This window comes from Lissotriton helveticus, chromosome 4_1 (genome assembly GCF_964261635.1).
Source record: "Lissotriton helveticus chromosome 4_1, aLisHel1.1, whole genome shotgun sequence".
NCBI classification, from domain to species: Eukaryota; Metazoa; Chordata; class Amphibia; order Caudata; family Salamandridae; genus Lissotriton; species Lissotriton helveticus.
Window position 1 is genome coordinate 1,830,048,462 of NC_136063.1, and position 19,197 is coordinate 1,830,067,658.

Below are 19,197 nucleotides of genomic sequence, written 5' to 3' on the forward strand. Positions count from 1 at the left end.
CAGTGTTTTTCGACTGTGGGGTTCTATGTGGCATCAAACAGACTACGAGAGACAAACTCGGCTCGTCTATGATGTTGCTTGGAACCTTAAGATGGAACATGCTGTGTTTTTGACAGCTTCTCATCTACAATTTAGTGTTATATATGTCCCCCTTCATCTTCCACTGAGCAGTTAATCTCACGGGTCATCTGCTTGGGGAAGGAGAAGTCATAATGAAGCCAGACACAGCATAGCCTTATGTGCTTTAGCCCCTCTTCCCAACTGTTCTTTAAAAATAATGTTAACCTGTTTTCATGCCACCCACCGCAAAATCCAGTATTTATGTTAATGGCTCTATGAGAGTGACATGTAACATATTCATTGTCTAGGTGCACCACAAGACAAAGTAGTGAAACCTGTTTGAACGGCCTATCAGCACAATTCTGAAACAGCCCCTGACCATGGATGTTAAAACACTTGGACAGTGAACTGGTTATTTTATAATGCTCTGGCCATGAAATGACTTTAATGTAGTGCTGGCAAGTGTTTACCATCCATCTTTATTCTTATTTGTTAGACATCTTAATACAATAAGCGCTTTTCGTGTCACCATAATTGGTTCAAATGGTAAAGCATAATTTCTACTCATAATAGAAAGAAGATCTAATGGAGAGAAAACGTATATTTATTGTATTAGGACTTCTAAATGAAGTTTGTCTGTGCTCAGCTGACTACTGTTCTATCATTTTATTCGGAATGCACGTTAGTTTATTAAGAGAAATCTAACTGCATGAATCTTGCTGCCCTCGACTCCCTGCTGTCTTTGTGTCTTTTTATAGAAAACATTGATATCTGCTGATGGAAGACAGGGGCTCTGGGTAGATAGGTGGGCCGTGAACACAGATTCTGCAAAGTTATCTTATTGTCTCTATTGAACTGAAGTAAGTTAACTAAATAGTTCCCTCAGTAAGACCAGACTCCGGTTTTATGAGAAGTGCGCCCAGCACAATGAGCTGACGCTTTTTTTCCCTACAGAATAACAATGTGCTAAAAAGTAACATAACTTTCTTTTTAATCCTAAATGTTTTTGGTTTTTCTGTTTTTTATCGGGTTGCCCTTTAAACTAGCATATATTGGAGTAATTATGTTGATTTGTTTGTTCTCAATGGATACATGTACGAATTTTCAGTACCTAAAGTCTAGTTTCTTAGGTGGTCTGAAGCATGGCCTTATAGTCTTGAGATAGTGACCTGTTAATTTGGAAAGCCTGATTCTGCTCCTGTACAGATGCGCCAGGAAATTGTATCTTCATGGAAAAGGCAAGGAGGAGTGAGGTACTGAAACCCCTTTCAGGCTATGATCATGCCCAGCTCATATCATACCTCGTTATCTTTACGTTAATAGTTCTTTAGCAATGGTTAAAAAGTCTTGCGCTAAACACACAGTCGCCCTTGATCTGCTAAACCCTGGAAGCGAATCTATATGAAAGTATGAGAATCTTCTTAACTGGATTTCAGACTTTTGATGGAGTGATATATTTTAAACTTTGAGAACAAAGATTATTTTTCCTTCTCATTTTAGGATCCTAATGCTTGCTAGAATGAATTAATACCGATGACATCTCAGCTTCCATTTCCATCCTACAGTTAATATCATGCTGTAGGTATGACTTTAAAGAAGATGTCTTTTTTAAGAACATTCCCATTTTGTGTGATTTATCATTGTGATCTATCTGCGTGGCTGACTGCAAATCAAAGGGGTAATGGGGTTTCAGAGAGGATGATATTTTATACCGAAAAAACCTTTAACGTTTGACATTCATGCCGTCATGTTCATTTTTATCTTTTTTTCCATTTAACACTTGCAAGATATCTCCATGCGACCCCGCAATGTAAATATATTGATGATTGCACAGGTGGATGGGGAGTTGAGATGTGCATTATTGCTATTTTTAAACTTGGTAACGATTTCGCCAGGGAGAGACATTTAATGTATCGCTCATTCTCAACAGCCTCTATTTCACAGGAGGATGTTTTACTGTACATATGAATCATGCACATTAAAAGTTTTAAAATTAACCATAGCTGACCTCATGCAAGTGTTTAGTACTTTATGTTGCAATTACCTATTGCTTGGAGCATAGTGAAAGAAACAAATAGGAGATGTTCCTCTATTTTTTCCGTCATGTTACTTTTTCTTTTATTAAACTAGTAATTATTTTGTTTTTCCAAAAATGTGAAAAATTATTTTCAATTGCATTGCTAGGTCTCCGCCCCACATACACAGATTTGTAGCCTTTCCAATCTCTGTCAGCATTTCAGAACGTTAGGGAAGGAAATGTTAATTAGGTAGGAAAACAAAATCAATTCTTATCATTTATAGCCTTCTTAACGTTTACTGCTTACATCTCCAGCCTAATCTATAATGGGAGTTGCTTCTAAAGAAAGGAAAGCAGTCTGAATAAACTGCTCACACTTAGCACTGCTGTAATGTCAAGATTACCATAGTGGCCACCACATAGTGTTATGTTATGTTACGTTTAGGTGGCATCATCAGGAGCGTCTGTGCTGGAATTGATGCTCACAGTTCCTATAAAGGTGCTACCCCAGCGCTCTGACGTACATTCTTTCTTTCCATGACAGTCAGTGCAGATCTGAAAAAGAGCTTCCCCCAGTCAATTTTTGGCTGACCTTTTTTTGACCTTTTGTCGAAGATTATTTGAGACAATGTCTTGCGGTGTGGCAGGGATGTCCGCTGGGAAGGCTGGTTTCAAACCCTGTAGCTCCTGTCACCAGAATATGTTGGTGACAAAGCCACACCTCCTAGGCCTTTGGTATCTCGAGCATGACCACAACACCAAGACCTGTGTCGATTGTCGTGCCAAGGCCTTGTGGAACCAGTCCCTTAAGGTCCTTGCTGCTCGATACTCTAACCCACAACTTTCTCGATCCTGGTCGAGAGGAAAATCCCGGGACATGTTGTGGAGCCATTCCAGGTTCTTGTCGTCACAGTGGAAGTCATCTGGGCATTTGGGTAAGTCCCACAAACATAAAAAGAACTAGAAGTTAAAGAGGACTTCGGCTGTGCCCCGTCCGTCTAAGTCATCTGACGCGACGAGGCATGGCTCCGCAGTTGGGCCTGCGATAATGGCGTCTTCACACATTCCTGAGTTTTCTGGAGTCCGAGCAACCCCCACCAAAGTACGTGAGTTTTATGAGGCTATGTACCTCATATTTTGTTGGGCCATCTCTGCTGGCGCGCCTTTGGGGCCCATGGGTTCAGGGGGGCCCTTCTAGTTTTCAGCCCATAAACTCACCCCCAGAGCTTGTCCGGCCCAATGGATCCATGGACAGATCCGTCCATCACCATTCGAACAACCTCAACCTACCCCGGCGCTGTCCCAATACTCATCCTCGACTCCGACACAGAGGGCGTGGACCGACTGGAGGCATTCCTTCCAGGACAGAGCCTGTGCCCTTTTTCTATGGGCTAGGACTTGGGGATGATTGGGAAGGACCACTGGACCCTGATGATTACCAGTCCTTAGATGTCTCTGAGGACACACCTGCTGTGAAACTCAGGTGATGCCGTTGGTTTGGAGTCCTTTCCAGTTATTGTTTTTTCTCTCCTTCTACCGTGGCTACGGAGGAGGCAGGCTCATTTGCTGTGGTGGTAACAAGGGCGGCCAAGGTCCTAGACCTTCAGCTGCCCTCTGTGGCATTCAAGACTAATGTCTTGATGCTTCAACTGGGATTGAGCCCATCTGAACCGCTTCTGCTATTTAACAAAGCCCTCACAGGGGTTCCTGTGAATGACAATTGCCTGCCATCATTGCCCCACCCCAGGGGACCCTAACTACCTCAACCAGCTCATACACTGCAGAGCTTGGTCATCCAAGACTCTGATTACAGAATAAATTCTGGTGCATTCCCTACCACTCTCTGGTGACAGGTAATCCAAGAGGCTGGATACCTTGGGAAAGAAGATGTTTTCTTCTGCCAGCCTGGCACTGCGCTCACTGAACACTGCATATCTTTTGGGTCTATACTCCCATTCTTCGACTCTGTTGCGCGGGTACGGCCTGTGGTCTTGGAGGAGGCCCGAGCCAAGTTGTTGCTGAGATTTTGCAGACCTCCTCAGCATGATGCAGCAACTGACCCACGAGTAGGAACTCCTTCCCTACTTTCAAAAGTGGTTTTTTCTTCAAATAGACCTTTTCACCACAGCCAAAAAAACAAAATGCCTAAACTTCATCTACAGATACCCACACCCCCTATCCAAGAGCAACGCACTATGGATGAATTGGTCTCCCTCTCATTCCCTTTCTGGTTCGGAGACTCAGGCAAACATCTTTCACCATGCTCCTTAGTAGCTCCCACCTGGGTGAATCAGCCCTTGTTCACAACAATACTAGATCTCTCAGTAGTTTCTCACCAGAATCTCCCCAACAAGCCAGAGCTTCATACTCAGAATCATGGACAAATCAGACACCCAGACCCCAAAGCTCTAAATTTAGCAGAGGTCATAGAGTTTGGGTATCTTAGTTTACAAGCACGCAAACTCACAACTAGAGCATGTTATGCTGCAAAGGGGAAACGTTTTGTTTACTACTGTCACCCTAAACAAATTGACCCAATGAAAGCCAAGGTGCAAGACATTATCTTCTACCTACTTCATTTGCAAAAGGCTAATTTAGCCTACACTTCCATTAGGTTACACCTTACCGCAATGGCTGCCTATCTCCAAAACAGACAGCTTCCCTCACTGTTCAAAATCCCACTCATTAAGGCTTTTGTGGAAGGTTTGAAAAGCGTTGTTACTCCTCTGGTACCTCCAGCACCCTCTTGGAACCTCAACCTTGCTCTAACCAGATTTATAGGTCTCCCCATGAGCCTCTTCACTCATGTCCCCTTTAATTTCTGTCTTGTAAAGTGGCATTTGCCATTACCTCACTCAGATGTGTTAGTGAGCTCTAGACTTTAACTTTGGAAGAACTGTTCTTCCTGTCAGTAGCCAAACACACACGTGCACTAGCCTGATAGTTCCGGGCCCAGAGGCTGCAATGCTGAGGGCAGTCCGCTACCAGTGTTGTTCTCCAAGGAGAACAGATAGACTGCTTCCCAGGAAGTGGACCAAGGAGAATGGGGATTGGGGCAAAATAACAAAGACAGCCTATGGTGCACAGTGGTTCTCCCTCACCGGCTTGTCATGAATTCTGTTCTGAGTGCACCAGATGTAGGTGTAAGACTTGACCCAGGAGACGTCCACCTGTGTATGGAAAGAAGGAAATATTTATCAGCGTATTGAGCCCCCTTTCACACGCATATAGGGTGTTAGGGTCACACATACACTCACTTCAAAGCAGAGGGCTGTATAGCTTTTAGCTGTGTGGGTGGAAAGGGATGCACAACTGGAAGTGCCTTTAAACTTAAGACCGTCGAGGTCCCTGTTCAGTGACCTTTATTAAAAGTTCTCTGTGCTTCATCAAGCTACATGCGGTTATGGATGCTTTCTGAGTTAGTGATGCTGGTTCATAGGCTCATGCACCAGCCATCAACACCTCTAGGGTTATGTGCACATCAGGGGTTAATAGTATTGGGTACCAGCTGTGAGCATTGTCGGGGTTAGTAGCACCTATGTGTTAATAGAGTTGCGTGCCCGCTACAGGCACTGCCGAGGTTAGCAGCACCTAAAGGTGAGTTGAGGGTTAATATGGCAAAAGTCAACAAGTTGGCAACAGAATTAGTCATGCGCACGTGTGAGGCCTAGTCGACGATGACTTAGCTGGAGGGGGCATTCCCCCGATGGATCCAGATGCGCTGTCAGTGCTGTAGATCCTGCTGTCAGACTTGTGGTGTGCAAGCCTGTAGCAACCGTGTCCAGTGTCGGGTGATTCCGGCATTCATTCACTTCCTGGATTGAGCAGGACACGTTGCAGACTCAGGATAGCAGGACTGTCCTTCGAGGAAGGCAGATTTTCTAGCAAGGGTGTGGTTGACGGAAGTGGTTCAAATACTCTCAGTGATCCAGTATGGCCACCAGGATCTCTCAAGTCTTGTGAGAGCCATCGCCTGGTGCGTGGAGAGCCTAAGGCATGATGGAAGCTGAAATCCTCAAGTCCTCATCGGTCAGCACTATTATTATTGCCATAGTCCTGCACTGATTCGTGCTTCATTCATTCATTATGTGGTCAGATACCTTCTACACATGTTTACCATTACATTCACTAAAGGTATTCAGACAGTTTGTGTGCTGTTCTCCTCACAGCCCTATCAAGGGGGGAACTTATATGCGCTATTTCCTATTATAGCGTCATTGGGGATTTCATGCTTGGATGCCTTCTGGTGTCGCACGATGATTATATCCCCCACTAAGATGTCCTCTATGGCAGCTTACCCTCTGTCACGGAGTAGCTCCTCACCTGGGACCTGGGTGTAGTGTAAACTGTGTCAGCGCCGGGTGTGATCAGCCTAATTGAGCCCCATGGGTGGGATATCGTGCTTCCCCACATGGGTCATCCTAGCCCGTAACTGAAAGCCCATGACACTTTCAAATACATAGAGGCACACTTGGTTCTTCAAACTAATCCTAAATTCCTACCTAAGGTAGTCTCTCAGTTTCATATCAATCAATCCATTGAGCTCCCAATTTTTTTCCCTAACCCTGCTTCTGTAGCGGAAAGAGCTCTTCATACCCTGGAAGTACAAAGAGCACATATGTTCTACATGGATAGAACTGAAACTTTGAGGAACACAAAGCAATTCTTTTTAGCCTTTTCTTCCCCTCATAAAGGCAATCCTATATCCAAATCAAGCACAGCCAGCTGGACAGTCAATTGCTACGTTAAGGCCAAAAGAACTTTGCCAATTACTCCCCAAGCACAATTGACTCGTAAAAAAAGGAGCTACTATAGCCTTTTTAAGTAAATATTCCCATAGCTCACATTTGTAAAGCAGCTACATTGTCTACCCCACACACATTAACCAAACACTATTGTGTGGATGTTTTAACACACCAGCAAGCCAATGTGGGTCAGGCAGTGCTACATACCCTTTATCAAACAACTGCATCTCCAACAGGCTAGCTATCGCTTCTGTGGATGGACTGCTTTACAGTCTAAGCAGAGAATGTGTATTTACAGCCACACATGCCATCGATTCACATGCGCCCTTCCTCCTTCTCGGACATCTGTGGCCTTTACATACATACTTATAGGATACATTTAGATTTAGCACAGACATCTTTGTTCTTACACACACTCTAAACTCCTTTCTCATCTGCCTGCGGGAAAACAATCTAACAAAGGAGTTGATGTCCATGCGCAGTATGACCGAGAGGAGGAGTCACTCGGAAATCATCAGAGAAAAACAACTTGCACAACTCCAGAACAAACACTAGATGACAGGAGTTTGGAGAGCAGGTGAATCTACAGCACTACATACCACAAACAGATTCTTACATGGTAACTAATATAATCCTTCTAAAGGGCACTATTTCCCAGAGGCGTCTAGGCATTGCCAAAACAAGGAAAGTAAAAAGAAGAGCCTAAACTGAGAACCAATTAAAGATAAGATGCCCATTAACGGAAAAGCCACGTTTTAAGTGCTTTATCTAAGGGAGAAGAGACCTGTCATTTTTTTCAGGTTAGGAGGAATACAGTGTTCCAAAGTTTGGCCGTGCAGACAGTTAAGCTTCTGCCGGCCCAGTTGAATCTTCTAAACTTGGGAACTACTAAGAGAAACAGCATTTAATGTAAATCAGAGCCGGAGTCATGGAGTGCCTTAAACGTAATGCAGAGTGCTTTAAAGTCAATGCACTTCCTCATAGACAGCCAGTGAAGTTGCATTAGGGCTTATAAGGCTGACTGATGTCTGGGTACAAATGGGCTGCAGCATTCTGCACAATCCATAGTTTATGAAGAGATTTCTGCAGAATACCAAAGAGGGCATAACATCTTCTTTACTGATTAAAAACACTATTACTAGTAGTGACCACCCCAGCGCATCAGGCAATTTTACCAATAGTGATGTTATAAAAAGCTTTATCAGTACGAAATGCCTACATATGTTCAATAAATAAATAAAATAAGAGGCCTCACATTAAGAGCTCTCTGGCATGAAGGAAATATCAACAATATGTCTTCCCACCTCACCATAAATTAACATTTGAATATCAACTTAAGAAATATTTTGGAAATGCAATTTTTTCCTCCTACTTCAGCCTTTTCATTTTCGACTAATTAACTCAGTTCTCCGAAACAAGAACTTGCCTTTCCTATTAGAAACACTTTTGTCAGAATATAGAGCAATTACATGGATATGCTCAAATTTGGGCATGGCTGGAACATCAGGGCATTACCCTGGTGGTTCAACACCTGACAGGTTCTCTGAAAGCCAAGGCGGACTAACTCAGCTGCCTGTGGCTAGTGGATCACAAATGGCGTCTTCACTCGGAGATGGTACAAGGTCTCTTTCAGCAGTAGGGAGAGCCTTGGTTAGATCTGTTCGCCACCGAAGAGAACACTCAATGTCAGCAGTTCTGCGTGTTAGAGTTTCCAAGGAAGCACTCGCTCGGCTACACTTTTCATCGCAAGTGGAGCTGAAGCCTCCTGTACGCCTTTCCGCTTGTACCACTTCTGCCCCGAGTGCTGAAGAAGATCAAGCGTGACCGGGCCCAAGTCAGTCTTGTGGCCCCGGACTGGGCACAGAGAGTCTGGTACCCCGAGTTCCTGAGCATGGCTATCAATCCTCTGATCAGACTGCTCCTTCGAGAGGATCTTCTGTCACAGCAGCAGGTCCTCCACCTGAACCTGTTCAGCCTCCATCTCCTTGCGTGGAGATTGAGCGACGACAGTTGACAGCTTTTGACCTTACTCCCGAAGTCTGTAATGTCATCTTGGCAGGCAGGCGTCCCGCCACTAAGACGGTATACGCCTGCCGAGGGAGCAAGTTTGTGGCATGATGCACAACAAAGGCTGTGGATCCCCTTTCGGCCCCACTTTTTAAGGTTCTTTTGTTCTTTGACCCAGCAGGGCTCTGCTTTGGGCACTCTTAAGGGCTACCTGGCAGCCATTTCTGCACTTCAAGTTTTCACTTTAAAAAAAGGGTCTGGCAACCCGAACGGTGTTGCCTGTATGTATCCTGCTTTTTCAATCTGCAGTATAAAACACTGCCTAAGTCAGTTGGGGATAGTGCATAATATTGTGGATTTTAAAATGATGCGTGGTCATCACACAGCGTTCTCTGTTGCCGAATATGAATAAGAGCACGCTGCAGATTGAAAAAGCAGGACACATACTGGGAACACCGTTCTGGTTGCAAGACCCTTATTTAAAAGTGAAACCTTGAAGTGCAACCTGTGGACTGCACCTTTGGCATCAAGCTAAATTAAACAAGCATTTGCAATGCAATAGGTCTCCCATTTACGCGAGTTTAATCTATTGCCATTGTAAATGACAATGTCTTTTACTTAAGTTTTAAAAACCTATACCAAAATAAAAGGCATAGCCATTTACAATGCCAATAGCTCAAACGTGCGTAACTGAGAGAAGTATTGCATTGCAAATGCTTGTTTATCCTTGGCATCTTTTCAGAAGAATCTCCGTTGTATTTTTCAGAACTTTTGCTTGGGGATAGAAATAATGAATGTGTTCTGGCGGGTATTAACAAGGAATATTTAATGTATAGTGCCTTTTCCTTTGCTCTTAATCGCTACGTGTCTGTGTGTGTCTAGCATATTCCTACAAAGACGCCAGCTACTGGGTGATAACGTGATGGTTAAAATTTCTTTTTTTTTTATTGTAACATTATTCATTCTTTTTCGCCAAATCGTTGACTCTGAAAGCGGATATTTCCTATGAAGGGCACCAGGCAGGGGCCCTAATAATCTTCGAGAATAGCCCCCTATTCCTATGCTGAAAAGTAAATAACATCACTAATTAGGGTGCACGCCTCTCCCTCACAGCCCTGTGCCTGCTGCATCATTATGAGCTATGCCCCTCAAACTTTTCTATTGAAAGTGTACTTTAACACAACTTCTGCTGGAAGCGTGTTTCTTGGGTGCAACCCCTTGTAAAGAGTTGTCGGGGCGTGCAACTTGCTGCCGGTAATGTCGAGAATTTTTATTTCACCTTACACAATGCAATGAATGTTTTCCCCTTGTGCGTTCTTGTTTGAACATTCACTTTATTTAATAAGCGAAAGTCTTCCACGGTAGTATAACATGTTCACAATGCCCACGCCCTGTACGACAACTGAAGGTAAACAACACAGCCAAAACTCCTAAACTCGAGGAACAAATTATAAAGTGAATTAAAACAGAATGGTGTTAACATCAATTTGACGTGGTTTACAAAACAAAACAAGTATCTTCCAAAATTAGGCCATGGGAGTGTGCCTGGTAAAATAGTGTAGAACGTCGTATTTAGGTGTATCGCACACAAAGAGGTGCACGCTGAAGGAACTTGCGGTTTGGTAATTCATCTTTGAGGTACGAGAGGGCACGCTTCACAAAGAGAACAAGCGCGGCCAAACAAGTTGACAAAGGAGAGTGAGGGTGATACAGGCAGTGGAGGAGCAAGTGCACGCAGCCACGCTAATTGAAAACAGATGGCCCCTGCGCGCCGCTGCTTGGTCCCCAAGGTGGATGCCAGCACAAGCACGAACGAGTGCTTGAAAAGAGCTGACCAATTTCTAAAGGTCATCAGCGTATGCACGCTGCCTAGGCGAGACCTAAAAATGGGCGATATAGCATTTACTTCATTCAAAATATCTGGTCACGTGCTTTGGGAACTTGATGATTGATAACAGTAGATAACAAGACTTTGTGTCTCCATTTATATCATTAGATATATTTTGAAAAATCTGTTTGTCCTGAAGAAGGTGAAGTGTCACCAAACTGCTGCATTGACAGTTTTCCCAGAACCCTTGAAGAATTGGTTTATGAATTTTAATTTGTTTTATGTATTGATATATTTATTCTTCAATGAAAAAGAAAATTCCTTCATGTGATTGTCACGTTAGTAAATATATGACAATGAAGTTTTTAACTAAATGACTCATACTACATAGTTGGATACATTTTCTTGTTCACAAATAAGTACTTTTCTTTGTCTATTGTTATACAGCAATTCATAAATGTGTTTAGTTTGTTTCCTATTTCAAACGTGGTAGGTTGTATTTAATGTCTAATTTGTTTAGGAGATCTCATAGAAGGTGCCCATAACACATGATCTATCTAGTTTGTATTATTCTAGAATGAGTGTTCTTTCTTTTCTATCAAGGAGAAAAGGGAATTTGTAAATTTTATGCTTTGCATACCCGTCCCTTTTCCTAAAGATCAGGGTATCTCCCTAATATTTGCCCACTATCCCTGCACAGATGACACCGAAGCCAGGGTGATGGTTTTTCGTATTGATGCCTAGGGGCGGGGCTAGGGGCGGGGCTAGCTGCGCAATGGAGAAAGATGAGCTAAGCAACAGGTGTGAACCATACCATACTTATTTCACTGCTAGCTCTGCATCCATGCTGCAGCACGCCTGCACCAGAGACACCAGGGCCATGGTGTTAGTCTTCCGTGTTGATGCCTGGCGGCTTGCTAGCTGCTGAATGGAGGAACCTGAGCTAAACAGCAGGTGTGACCTGTGCCATACTTATTTCACTTTTTGCTGTGCATCCAGGTTGCAGCACACCTGCACCATAGACACTGGGGGCATGGTGTTGCTATTCCTTGTTGATGCCTAGCTGCTGAATGGCCATGTGCTCTGTGAAAGAATGCCTCGATGGACAGCAGGGAATACATGGAGTGTGTGTGCCCTCTTTTACTTACTTATGCTGGGTTTGAGATGCATTTAAAGAAGCAGCCACGGGGTGGCAAGTAGCGAACTGGGAGGTTGGGGTGGGTTGGGGAGGCAGGTGAAGGTGCTGCACTGGGATGCAGAGGAGCGGCAAAAGCATGATGGGAATCGCTGCCAGTAACGAGTTCCTTGAATGTTCATATGGAAGAACCGCGTGCGCGTCGCTGCTCGTTCCCGCAGCAATACTCCAGGGGAGTTATCTTTTCAAAAATGGTGGGACATGCACCAACTACTAGCCATTGGAGGCTACGATTTTTAAATGGCACAGAAAAAATCCAATCCAAGGGTTGGGAGGAGTCCGACCCCACAAAATACATACAACAGATAACCTGAAAGCAAGTGCTGTTTAGACTCGACCTAAAAATGAAAGAGCCTCTTGTTCTGACTTAGAATTTGAATTGTCATGCATCATTGCCTCATTCTGATTATTTATCTAGATATTATTGCTGATTAATTGTATATCAACATCTTGTTAATACAACATATTTCATTTGAAGAAACCTTTTCTTCTGTATTCTCTTCTTCAGCCCGGGTTCAGAAGACAGTGTTGAAGAAGCAGGTGCACTGCAGAAGCATCCTGTCGTTTCAGACTCGCATACCAATGAGGATGACCAAAACGCGTTAAAGGAGTGCCAAAATGACAGTAATTCTGAAAAACAAGACACGCCTCTGGAGGAGGAACAAACTAGTGATTCAAAAACTCCTGTTGACAGCATTTCCTTACCAAACAACGAAGTACCATTGGACTGTGAAAACAGCGAGAATTTAGTAGAGGCCACAACAGAAGCCCCTTTTTCACAATTAGTGAGAAAGATTACTTATGCCGATATCATCAGAGAAGGACGAAAATTTAATATTGATCTAGTATCAACGGTAAGAGTTTGCCATCTAGCCGTTTTATAAACCTTGCTTTATGAAGGGGTTTGCTAGTACATTGTTGCTTAAGATGTGCCATAACTCTTACATATTTTCGCTTATTGAAGATAACCAGTCATGTTATGTTGTCCTTATTTGATATTAACGCTTGAAATGCAGAACTTATAAATGAATGCTTGATGATGCATGTATTTTCTGGTCACTGAAAACTTTTCTTTCGAATTTTAGAACACAAGTGAACTACTTTTGAATTGGTAACAGTAGTAAGTTAAAGGCTTTCCAACACTAAGATTTCTATTACACATTTCTTCCTGTAAACTCCCTACTTATTAAAATACCCCTAGTCATCAGACATAATTGCAAACAATTTTATCACAGTAATTGGTGACACCAGATGGGCTCAGGTTGCAGAGCTGGTCAGACACCACATTAATGACTATATAGCTCCATAAAGATGCCACTGGACAGCCATGATGCTGTTTCCTTTTATCTGTGCACCTCAGACTCTTGGAGATTACCTTTTTTTAGGGACTTTTTTTGTAAATGAATACTGCAATTTCAGGCATACCTGCGTGTATGAGACCATATGTACCCAAAATTGAAAGCCAACTCCTGGCAGCTGAGTGCAAAGGCCATAGATCCCAGCTCTTCTCGAAGTCAGACGAGACTCAGAAGAGGGATTCACCCACACCTTAGTAAAGAGGCTTAACAAGAAAAAGAACTGACATCTCTATTCCTCTATTTGCTCCATCTCTTCTTAAGATGTATAACAGAAGCCGGTTCTGCATAGAAAACTCACCTGCAACGAAAAATGTTTTTGCATTTACCCAGGTCACTACAGATCTCCTTACCTAGAGGATCCTACCCCGAACAAGTAGTTTATTTTCAAAGATTTATTACCAAACATTATTTTGGTATTGGTGCCTCTTTCTCATTGGCTCCTGGATGCTCTTTTGGATATCGTGACCCATGCTGCGTCAAGCTTTGCTTTTCCCTCACTGTAAGCCACTAGAGACTTCAGCCACTGATATCCATTTGGCACCCACCAATGCATTTCGAACACCTTTTTTGTCCTGAATGCCCCAACCTGAGATGTTTCTAACACAATCCTAGACCTTGTCTAAGAAATTATGGACTGTCTGACATAAAACACAAAGAAGTGCAGGCTTGTGAACTCAACTTCAGACTTGGCACCATATGCATCCATGTTGACATTAGTAGTGTGTTTTGATAGCTTTACGTAAACATGAGAGGTCTGGCAAAAATATTACCACCGCCTTGTGGAGGATGCAGGTTCTTGGGGTGACTGCTCTTTCCATCACTTTGATTTCAACATGTTTTGCTTGTTGATCTGTAAAATGCTACCAGCAGGCTATCTTGTCCAACACAGAGGTTCTTTTCCACTACTCATCCCCATTGGCCGCTGCTTTGTGTAACAGAAGTTAAAGCTGAAAAAAGAACGGATGAACCACATTCTTGGTGTGCACACAAAGGCCATTATTAAGAGTTCGGCTCCCTGGTGGTGGTTTCACCACCGCCACACTGCGGAAACGGATGCAGTATTTGGACTGCGGCGGTCAGACTGCAGGCACCGCCAAGATTAAGGATCCCGCTAGGTTGGCAGTCTTCAACCACCTGTAATACGCTGCTGGCACCGCTGAGCATATTACAAGTTGCATTTTCATCACCCTTTTCATGGCGGTGATCCCGCCATGAAAAGGGTGACAAAAAGGTAACAGGCACCCTTGCTGGATTTGGACAGAAGGGGTGTATGCGGAGGGGCACATGGAGTGCCACCATGTATTGGTACACCCACTTCCTGCATGGTGTGGCATGTATGGCACACCATGCAGGAAGGTACAGTCAGAGGTCTGACTGCATCGGTCTGTATTATAAGCTCTTCTATGAGCCTTGTAGACTGCTGCAACACCACCCACCAGACCAGGATTTAACCCCTGATCTGACGGGCGGTCGCTTCACATGTTTGGCGTTCCTACATCGGACAGTGCAGGACCGCAGCGCTGTAGGACTGCTAAACCCGTGATCAGGCCCAAAGTCTGTTATATAGAAGCCCACGTTGGGATGGATAAGATAGTGAGTTGATAGGACACAGTGTGGTGAGGTGAGAATTTTAGAGAAGACTTTGCCATCAGAATTAGAAAGGCAGATTGGTCTGTGGCTGGCTGGTTCTACCAGTTCCTTATTTGGCTTGGTTTAAGGACAATCCAGATTTCAGTAGCAGAGATAAGTGGTTTAGTGAGATTTTGCACAGAAGTGTTTTTTAATACGATATTTGTGTTTTAAACCTGTCATAGATCTTTTTTCTGTATTTTTCCTGTATTATTTTTGAATTTTCCTAAGGTAATGACATCAGTTTCAAGACGTAAAAACTCCAGTTAGGAGTACAATGCAAGCTGGTACTTGGCAACATGTCTTTTTAAATTATTCCCATTCAAGACTTACAATGTTTAGGCAGCAATTGATTTACCACCCTGGTAATCTAGTGACATAAATCAGAGGTCTTTTAACTAATCAATTCATAGTGTTAAAAATCATTAATAACTGAATTGATCCATTTGTTATTTGTCAATTCCAGATTCTTTACTCTCGTGGCTCGTTGATAGACCTTCTCATCAAGTCCAGTGTTAGCCGTTATGTGGAGTTCAAAAATGTCACCCGAATTCTTACATTCCATGAAGAAAAAGTTGAACAGGTACTTTGGTGTTTTGAAGCACTTTGTTTTATGTAGTGTGATCGATAACAATTTACAAATTTAACTTGCTTTGTAGGGCCTGGTCACAAAAGCAATTTTGCAGTTCATAAATTAATACTATTTTACGTGCTCCAAAATGCAATTCACAAAACTCTGGCGAGAGATCTCTGCCTTTGCCTTACCTATCTTTTCTGTACAGAGATCTACCCCTGGATGGCTCAAAATCCCAACATGAATGGGCATAGGATTTAGTAGTAAAAGTGAGGAGGGATCAGGCAAAGTGGTTGGAATATGGGTTTTAAATACAACTATCTGTTCTGTTGGCTCAACTTTCAACCCCTTTCCCTTAGCAGGAGGAATTTTAACTATAATCTTGAAAAACGCATTGCTGTTTTTTGGAAGGAGAAGATGGATGCAGTATTTGGGTCTAGCTTTGGTGGGCAGCATCTGAATCGAACCAACCCTAGACTGATCACAAAAGGGTAGGGACACAGGACAATCCATGGAGGTGTGATTTTCTTGGACGGCACTAGTTTTAGTTACCTAAACTATCCTGAAAGGGTCAAACGTTTGGTACAAAAAGACCAAGACAATTCATTTGGGGCGGGGTAGAGGGTTGCTGCAGTATTCAGCCCCAGCAGCACCCTGGTAACCCTACATTCTACTGGCATTTCTGCAAAACAAGAGATGAAGGAGAATTCAGGGTAGCTTGACTTGTATAGATCCAACACTTCTTCTTATTAATAATCCTTTCAACAGTTAAAGCCAGAGGTAAAATTGCTGTGTTCTTACTCTTCTCCTAATAAAAATAATACCACACTTGAGTGGGCGGACCTTTGTACAGAAAAGACTCCAAAATATGACCATGTAAAGGCGTCACAGTTGCTGTGAAAAACGTATTTTGGGGGATATTGACCAACATCCTGATTTGGGATAAGCTTAGCAGGCAACAAAGGAAACCCATCAACCCAGACATTTCTGAACCCCAGAGACTCGGGGGGGGGGGGAGGGGAGGAGGGAGGGAGGAAGTTTGGGCACGCAAGAAGTAGTGTTTCACCAGCACTTGATCTTTCCTAGATTCCCATTCTTGAATCACTCCATGTTATTGAGCTGAAAGTTCCCTGATGATCTTTCAGTAGTATTGAAAACAGTAAAAGCTATGTGACATTAGTCGCACAATAACCTCATTAGAAAATACCCAACTCCAGTCGAAGAGGTGAGAGTGCTTTGAGCTCCATTCACCCGAACTGCTTTTATACTTCATATTTTTACTGCACATCTTGTTGAAGGGAGTACCCTTCAGAGCTCTACACTGAGTCCTTTTTGTCATCGTATTTTACTAAATTCCCAACATTTTCATTGACACCTAAGAGGAAGGCTGTTTTATTTCACTGGTTGTGGCCAAGAAGTCTGTAGTATCCTGCGTAGTATATTGTAAGGTGTTTTACCAGCTCTGCTCAGCCAGTGTCTGTGCTCTGACTCATTGGAATGTTGGAGTCTGATGATGCCTCAGAATGTTGGGACTGAGAGAGGCAGAGTGACAGTTGCTCATGGACTGAGCAGCTGACAGGCAGCTCCTGGTGGGGCTCTGATCTACAACATATCTACACGATGTCCTGTACTTCACTACTTGTTATCTTCATGAATAAATCATCTTGAAATACTACCTTCCTGAGTGGACTTCTGGAGTACCGTGCCTGCTTTGAGGAGCTAGAAGCAAGGGGTCGTTGGACGACCTGTTGGATCTGCCCTTTCTTCAGGGTTGTCCCCAAACTTTTGACTTCCTTCTCCTATTTTGCAGGCTCTCTTTTTGTTGACTTTCAGATTCTGACCACTTTACCACTGCTAACCAGTGCGTAAGTGCATATGCTCTGTACTCTAAACATGGTAACATTGGCTTATCCATAAATGCCATACTTAATGTACTTGTAAGTCCCTAGTAAAATGCACCACGTCTGCTCATTGCTTGTGAATTAAATGCTACTCGTGGGCCTTCAGCACAGATTGTGTCACCCACTCAGCCTGAGCCATGTTTAAAGGGCTACTGTCATTGCAGAGCCTGTGGCTGCAGTGTTAAACCGCAATTTCGACCTAGCAAGTTAACAAATTACAAATCTGAAAATGCCACTTTTTGAAACTTATTTACAACAAGGGGTGGTGAGGGACAGAGTCTCTGAATTAAGCAGAATACTCTCACCCAGTCAAGAGATCAGGGCTAGATCCAACACCGTTTTTTAGCTCACTGCACCATCCCAGTTTCAGAACCTGGCTGTATGCAAATTAGTCTGTTCCTGTCCCAGTGCATGATGGGAACAGGGCAAACCAAACTACAAAAGCCAATTCTTACACTGGGAAGGAAACAAGCTTCCGGGGACCGGTTTCTGGCATTACAGCCGTCTTCGGCCCGGCTTGCTTGAATCCTGATGGTGCAATGAGCAAGGGACTCATGTCTGAGTATACCCTTCCACGCTTAGGGTGGACAAAATTATTTACAACAAGGGGTGGTGAGGGACAGAGTCTCTGAATTAAGCAGAATACTCTCACCCAGTCAAGAGATCAGGGCTAGATCCAACACCGTTTTTTAGCTCACTGCACCATCCCAGTTTCAGAACCTGGCTATATGCAAATTAGTCTGTTCCTGTCCCAGTGCATGATGGGAACAGGGCAAACCAAACTACAAAAGCCAATTCTTACACTGGGAAGGAAAACAAGCTTCCGGGGACCGGTTTCTGGCATTACAGCCGTCTTCGGCCCGGCTTGCTTGAATCCTGATGGTGCAATGAGCAAGGGACTCATGTCTGAGTATACCCTTCCACGCTTAGGGTGGACAAAATTATTTACAACAAGGGGTGGTGAGGGACAGAGTCTCTGAATTAAGCAGAATACTCTCACCCAGTCAAGAGATCAGGGCTAGATCCAACACCGTTTTTTAGCTCACTGCACCATCCCAGTTTCAGAACCTGGCTGTATGCAAATTAGTCTGTTCCTGTCCCAGTGCATGATGGGAACAGGGCAAACCAAACTACAAAAGCCAATTCTTACACTGGGAAGGAAACAAGCTTCCGGGGACCGGTTTCTGGCATTACAGCCGTCTTCGGCCTGGCTTGCTTGAATCCTGATGGTGCATTGGCATTTTCCTACTTTAATCATTCTGTGCCTCTGTGTGTCTCTTAATTCACATCTGAGTTAGGGTGACAGTTGGGGTTTGTGCATTTTCCTATAGACAATCACACAAAGGGACTAGGGTGTGACATTTGCATCCTGATGGCCCATCACCAGGCTGATGGGCCTTCTTGATTAGGAGGGAGGGGCTGACACCTGTACCTGAATAGATAGGGCAGTGCCTGTCCCCAAACAAAGAGCTGTATGCTCCCCTGTAATGTGCCTGGAGCTAGGGAAGGAAGGACAGGGACCGTGAGAGGATCGAAGGATTCTTTTGTTGTCTCCTCACTTCAAAGACACATTTTGGTATAAGTACTGGACCTCTGACACCCCCAAAGTAGTTCACTTTGGGATCCTGAGGAGACTCTGCAACTAAGATGAGCTGTGCTGCCAGGAGGGACTGTCACTTTGCCACTGCTGTGCTGTGTTGGCCTCCTAGTAGCTGATTGCTGTGTTGCCAGGAGGGACTGCCATTTTGCACTGTTCTCTGCTGAGTTGGCCTGCTGACTGCTTCCTCTGGAGTGAGGAATTAAGGATCCTGCCCACTTCATCTAATTACCCCCAGAACTTCAAGGGCTTGCTGACTTGCCTCCGGTTCTCTGAGAGGCCTGTG

At 43.8% G+C, this 19,197-nt stretch overlaps 1 protein-coding gene across 2 annotated transcripts in view; it reads left to right on the plus strand.

Moving 5' to 3' along the window:
* CHM (CHM Rab escort protein) overlaps positions 1–19,197 on the plus strand; it is a 732,389-nt gene that overhangs the window by 262,711 nt on the left and 450,481 nt on the right. For both annotated transcript variants that reach the window (XM_078688468.1, XM_078688469.1), the window contains exons 5-6: positions 12,361–12,706; positions 15,306–15,422. In XM_078688468.1, coding sequence (XP_078544594.1) covers positions 12,361–12,706; positions 15,306–15,422 — 463 coding nt within the window. The remainder of the gene's footprint in view (positions 1–12,360; positions 12,707–15,305; positions 15,423–19,197) is intronic.